Source organism: Ceratina calcarata, unplaced genomic scaffold (assembly GCF_001652005.2).
Source record: "Ceratina calcarata isolate Rehan_Ccalc_2016 unplaced genomic scaffold, ASM165200v1 scaffold162, whole genome shotgun sequence".
NCBI lineage: Eukaryota > Metazoa > Arthropoda > Insecta > Hymenoptera > Apidae > Ceratina > Ceratina calcarata.
Window position 1 is genome coordinate 828,201 of NW_017137498.1, and position 7,011 is coordinate 835,211.

At 35.1% G+C, this 7,011-nt stretch overlaps 2 protein-coding genes across 3 annotated transcripts in view; both read left to right on the plus strand.

Annotated features, from left to right (window-relative positions):
• LOC108632564 (uncharacterized) overlaps positions 1 to 1,487 on the plus strand; it is a 5,423-nt gene extending 3,936 nt beyond the window's left edge. Inside the window, exons 2-3 of the mRNA XM_026819778.1 lie at positions 254 to 270; positions 1,133 to 1,487. Of these exons, the coding sequence (XP_026675579.1) occupies positions 254 to 270; positions 1,133 to 1,487 (372 nt within the window). The remainder of the gene's footprint in view (positions 1 to 253; positions 271 to 1,132) is intronic.
• A 2,553-nt stretch (positions 1,488 to 4,040) lies between these two features.
• shakB (Innexin family member shaking B) overlaps positions 4,041 to 7,011 on the plus strand; it is a 20,464-nt gene continuing 17,493 nt past the window's right edge. For both annotated transcript variants that reach the window (XM_026819795.1, XM_018037220.2), the window contains exon 1: positions 4,041 to 4,450. The gene's annotated coding sequence lies outside the window, so the exon portion shown is untranslated. The remainder of the gene's footprint in view (positions 4,451 to 7,011) is intronic.

A 7,011-nucleotide genomic window follows, 5' to 3' on the forward strand; every position in this document is an offset into this window, starting at 1 on the left:
ACTGAAAGCACTTCGAGTGATGTACTCGCAGTAAATGAGTGAATAAACTAATAAATTACTTGATTTAGGCGAAGATAAGCATAAGTATCGGTGAATTGAACGTTGCAACTAGTCCGAGCTGTTCGATTCTCTATCGCATTGTTCAATAGGAGTAATGCACCGGATCAACACGTTTTCCTAATGAAACACGTGTACCCGAGGAAAGCACACAAATAGAACCCGCTAGCACGGATATGATTGATTTGTGTTTAAGGAGTCGGAAAACGGGAAGTGAGCTGATTGACGTATAGGGGTTTCCGACCGTCTCGGTCGAGCACAACCGTGAAATTGATTATTTTGTTTTTCGCGATACGCATCGCCTTTGAACACCCCTTTTCTTCCATCCTAACCGGCTGACAATTCAAAAATAGCGCAACGCTTCTGCATTTATACATTCTGCTCTCAAACATTGTCTACCAACGTGTTCAACACTTAGAATGCATCGTTTTGTAATATCTCCTTGTTCTTAAGCTTATATTTTTTATCGTTTAATTAGATACGTTATATTAAATAGATATCGTTAAATAGATACTTTTTCGTCTTCTTTTTTTACGAAAACGATTTCTTTCCGCATTTTTCGAAAGATATATGTCTGATGATTTTATTAGTCCGCATAAGCGATTTTTGAGAATCGGAGATATTCTCAGATTTTATACGGCATGACAAATTGCTCGTAGAAATATGATTTACGGCTTCTAGTTAGTCAAATATATACGATCGCGTCCGATTCAAAGAAAAATTACACGATCATCGTTTACACGGTAGTAAAAAGAAGAAACGATTATATTACTTCTCCAAAAATACTTAGGATTATTATTTGGGTCATTCTTAGTATGGGTAGCGTTGTGATGAACGGTATAAATTTTTTAAATTATTGTACATTTCTTCCTCTATTGAGATTATACCAAATAAATATATGATTGAATACTGAAACTTGGAAAGGGTTGACGATTTCTACATGAAGAAGATTAATACATGTGGTTTTCGTAGAAGTTGCATGTCACTACATATCATCATCCTGTTCCGAAAATTACAGAACTCATTTACTTTTACTGTTTCTATTGCACATTATGTTTATTTTTTATTTGTACAGAGAAATATCCGTTGAGGTCTTCAATACGTACTGCTGGATACACAGTACTTATTTCGTGACCGATGCTATGCTTGGTACTACTGGGATAGATGTTGCGGCAGCTGGAATTGCGCCGTCCCGTGGAAATCGTCGTCACCGTCAAGGGGACAACCCATTTTCCGAACAGGAGTCGACCAAGAGCGTGAAATACTACCAGTGGGTCGTGTTCGTCCTGATATTGCAAGTGAGTTGCGTATTTTTTACTGCCTTATATTTAGACCGCGCGTCGAATAAATTATGGAGGAAAGACACGAAGGACACGCTGAGATCTTCGCTCCCATCAACAACCCTTACCATGTTATCGGTTGTTATTTAGGAATTATCTGCTTCAAGTATAAATTATATTGGGTCACTTCATAACTCTTTGCGTAATTCATTCTGTAATTATTGAGATTTGTAATACTGGTACAAAACATAAATAAATGTACAAGTCTCTTTGGATTTTGTAGTACTTGATCATACTTTAATCTGTCGTTTAAATTAAAACGGGCCATTGAAATATGAAATTGGTACAGGAAAATATGATAATAACATTGTAAATTCAATAAAAAATTAAAAAAAAAAACATTTTACTGAAAGCACTTCGAGTGATGTACTCGCAGTAAATGAGTGAATAAACTAATAAATTACTTGATTTAGGCGAAGATAAGCATAAGTATCGGTGAATTGAACGTTGCAACTAGTCCGAGCTGTTCGATTCTCTATCGCATTGTTCAATAGGAGTAATGCACCGGATCAACACGTTTTCCTAATGAAACACGTGTACCCGAGGAAAGCACACAAATAGAACCCGCTAGCACGGATATGATTGATTTGTGTTTAAGGAGTCGGAAAACGGGAAGTGAGCTGATTGACGTATAGGGGTTTCCGACCGTCTCGGTCGAGCACAACCGTGAAATTGATTATTTTGTTTTTCGCGATACGCATCGCCTTTGAACACCCCTTTTCTTCCATCCTAACCGGCTGACAATTCAAAAATAGCGCAACGCTTCTGCATTTATACATTCTGCTCTCAAACATTGTCTACCAACGTGTTCAACACTTAGAATGCATCGTTTTGTAATATCTCCTTGTTCTTAAGCTTATATTTTTTATCGTTTAATTAGATACGTTATATTAAATAGATATCGTTAAATAGATACTTTTTCGTCTTCTTTTTTTACGAAAACGATTTCTTTCCGCATTTTTCGAAAGATATATGTCTGATGATTTTATTAGTCCGCATAAGCGATTTTTGAGAATCGGAGATATTCTCAGATTTTATACGGCATGACAAATTGCTCGTAGAAATATGATTTACGGCTTCTAGTTAGTCAAATATATACGATCGCGTCCGATTCAAAGAAAAATTACACGATCATCGTTTACACGGTAGTAAAAAGAAGAAACGATTATATTACTTCTCCAAAAATACTTAGGATTATTATTTGGGTCATTCTTAGTATGGGTAGCGTTGTGATGAACGGTATAAATTCTTTAAATTATTGTACATTTCTTCCTCTATTGAGATTATACCAAATAAAGTCTTTAAACAACATAATGATGAAATCATCAAATCACATTATTATTTATATCAGGTTTCCTATAACGTACAGCATGTGGACCACAGTCGCTGCTAGAAATTTTTTCGTAAATTGTAAATCATTCGGCCACGTGGTCTGTTTCAAAATTGATCTTTAAGAACGTGTCTATGTCAAATCATTTGATATCGAAGTCCGTTCTTATTTTCATCGCGTACGTTTTTCACAGCCTAGCGATGGCAAGAGGTTTCGCGAATATTGCAGATTACGGCGACATAAAGTACTATTTAGAGGAACGACGATGATTGTTATCTCTGAAAATATGGGAAACCTGTGGAAATATGAAAATATCACGAACACCGGGCAAGTAGACTTCAAGAAGTACTCCACGACTTTTATCACTTTAGAACTCGCATAGATCGACTGAATTTCTTTCAAAAGTCTTATTTTATTAGAACATATGATATCGAATAATGTAATATAACACTTCTTCTGTTACATAGCAGATTATATGTTACTATAGCAAGTTCATAAAACATTTTGCATCTCATTATTCATACTCGCGTAAATCGTTCAGGACGTACTTTTTCTGTAATTTTATTGAAAAATCAAAGTAGGTCTAACAAAAAATTCTGGCTACGACGTTAAGTTATTAACTCGAAAATATAGTGACAGAATCTTTCCAATTGATAATACCTGGTACGTGAAAATTAAAAATTTTAGTTGAAGTAGTCCTAAAAATTGATTACATACTGGATATGAATAGAACCGAAAAATAATAATTATACAACTGATACAATATGGATTCCGAAGAACCGAGACCAACACCGATACAATGTTTGGGCCGATATATCTAATAACAGTTATAGCATTCTCTCAGTCCTCGATAATTGTTTCAAGTACCAGAAGAAGACATCATAATTGTTTTTAATCCCTGATTACAATATCATTAATAATATCATGATTTTGACAAGATTAATTCATAATTACTAATTGAGTTGCTTAAACTCTCGTACTTAAACTACTCCTTGTAATACCAAGTTATCAGAAAAATGGATTGGGTTTAAGATATCGATTTAAGATTTTTTTGAAGAGAAATAATTATATTTGGCAAAGATATCGTGTACACACTGCCGCGTTACGGTTACGATACTATAAAAGCTTAATCTTATCCACTCGAGTTTTCGCGGGCCTGTCCAACATTTCTCTTACGCGTCGCGCCTCCAACGTTCGAGCGTTTCGGGTTTGGTGTTTCTATTCCTGGAGCGGGTTGACTCCTCGCTCTCGGCTCCTACGGGAGGTGCTATGCCCTGGCTAGCAAACACGAGCAGTCGAGCAGAGTCGTGCTTTTCGTATCTAGCGTGCTTTGTACGTGGCGTGTGGAAGACTGTTCGCGCGTGCCGATACTATTCTCGCCGAAAATGCACGTTCATTCATTAAAAAACGAGATGCTGCTTGCGGTTCTATACTCGTGCATGTTCGCCCGTCTCAATGAAACCGAAGGATTCTTTACATGTACAGTTGACTAAAATTTATTATTAGTGCGCGAACATCACGCTATTCTCCTGTGATAGTGTCTGGGTTGAGATATACTTATTCTACTTTTAATGAAAATGGAATACGTTGTTGGCTTGTAGGACAAACTTGCTTTCCACTTTTCGGTGTCTGCACGTTGAATTTAAAATTTCAATGAAAATGCGATCGAGAGTCGTGACGAACATAACTTGTTTAACATGTGAATTCTTTTTAATTTGTTGCGGTAAAATTTACATTTCAATACTTTTATTATATTTAGTTATAGTTTATTATCAGTGTTGAACTCACGTGTGACAGTGTTTTGAGGTGTTCCTGGTTCAATGCGAGGGAAGTTTGAGAGATAGATTTTGATTAAACGGTGTAACAGTAGAACTTATTACTTGTGCTGTGGAGCCGCACTGTCTTCGCCGCGCGCCGGTTTCTGCGTGCGGCGTCGATGAAAATTTTTCAATTGCCCCTCGACTATTTTCGGGCTTGAGCTCAGTACGATATTTATTAGCCTCGCGACACCATGCGCGCGTACATTTGATATTCATTTATCGGCAACAATGTCTTCCTTCTGTTATCTTTGAGAATGACTAAAAAACGTTTTGAAAGAGAAAGAATGGTGCATAGAGGAAATAGAGATAGAGCTTCGTTTCGTAGTAAAGACTCATACAATTTGGTTTATACGTCTTTTCTTATTTTAGCAAGAAAGTAGGAATAGTTAAAAGGTGATAAGAGTAGAATTCTAATGAAGTACTCTGCAAGTTTTCTATCTTCGCGAAAAGTTCAATAAAATAGGAAGAATTGATGAAATGAAAAAATTTTCTCTTCAGTCGTAATACAGAAAAATTGTAATAAAGAATCAAACAAAGTAACATTTTTAAATAGTTTAAGTAATTATAATTCCATAACAAAAGTAAATTGTAAAAGTGTTCATGAAAAAAGGAAAAAAGAATTAATTCATTAGTTGCTCAGTCCTGATGGGTCCGGTGATACCATTCTATAAAATTGTCATTAAATTGATTGGTGGAAAACTACGTAGGTATAAAAAGTAGCTGCGATTTTATTTTCAATTTCTGTCAAGTTATAATATACCCTATATTCACGTGTGGCAGTTATTCATAATTTAATTCATTTCCTGCAATCAGAAGAGCTGTCTATCTCTTGTTTGATTTATGCAATCAAGTTTCATGCATTCACATTATGCATCTTATTAAGTTCTCTATCGTGTTTAAATCTTTGAAAGAAATTTCGGGAAGATGACACGAATCTGTTTTATGTTTGACGTTACAAGAATTCTTGTATCGTTGAAGACAAAACATTCTGTGTTACGATCGATTAAGTAAAATTGTACCAGTCATAAAAGATTTTTTATTACGTGTAAAATCTGATTCGAATAAATAACGCGAATATTTTCAATGTCTATTTTCCTAACAGTTGAAAATTTAAGTAAAATATTCCATGTAAAAAACATTTAAGGATGTATTGGCTATATAGTCAATCCCAAAAGTTTATGTACCTTAGAAAAACGCATTTCCTATAATTAAAAATAGTGCACTTTTCGTCTAATTTCGATATTTAATGAGTTAAGTATGATTATTTGGCATTTTATTCATGTTGACGAAATCCGACCATTCCAGCGTCGAAACTTTTGGAAAAAAATTTCGTTTTTCCTCAATAACTCCTAAACCGTTCGACTTACGGGAAAATTGCATACGACCTTTCTTGTAGAGAATCTAATGATTAATGTATTGTAATGATTCCAGCAATATGTACATGTAAATATTGCAGAAAATATTCTTACATTAAATTGTGTTTCGTGATAATTAATTGTAATACTTTTAATATAGCGAAACCAATTAATGTACTTTTATGTGCCTCTAAATTAGAAAAATAAGCTTAGAAATAATCTATTACAGCTTTTCAAAGGTTCCAACAAGATAAATTTATTAGTGCTCACTGCAAAACGGGTTCGTTGAACGATATAAGAAACACTTGGATCGTTGATCTTCCAAATTGTTTCAATCTGAGCCATTTCAATTCCTCTGACACGTACCGAGTATAGAGTTCCAATGAGCAAAATTTGTCTATTCTCAAAGATTATTTTATTACTGTCAGGTTATTTCATTGTCTTCACTTTTCGTTCTGTTCTTCCTTAGATCAATTTTACAAAATTATAAACATTGAGTTCAATTAATGCTAAGATTCAGGTTTCCCAGAATGCGCGATTTTGCTCTGAGGTTGCGAAATTCTATGTCGAAAAGTCCTCTTCCACTGTTTCTTTCGATCATTATTAAAAAAAGGAATTAATGAAAAAATGGAATTAGACACTGTGTAAAACAAGAACAAGCATAGTTAAAGTCAATTCTCTTTAGCAGTTAAATTCAATAAGAATGATATGAAAATGTTCGAATTGTACCTATTCGTTGATTACTTTATTTTTAACAAAACGTGCTTCGCGCGTTCCAAATACATAATGTTTTGTCAATGTTACAATCGTTAGAACGTAGCTGATCGAGACGATTACGCGAATCCATGATGTTTTGTCTCCGCGCGAAGAAATCGTGGGTGTGTTTCGCTCGCTTTATGTGACAGGTGTTACCGTTTCGTTGAAATACGTCTCTCCGTCGGTGACAAATCTTAGGGATCACCTCACGCTGACACATTTATCCCTTCATCTTGCGTCCGGCGCCCGTCCACTGGTTTTTGTTAAGGGATTTATCGACCTAACGATGATGCTTCATTGCTTGTCCGCAAAAGAAAGCGGAAGCTTAAGATGCTACCGTTATGGATCAAGTC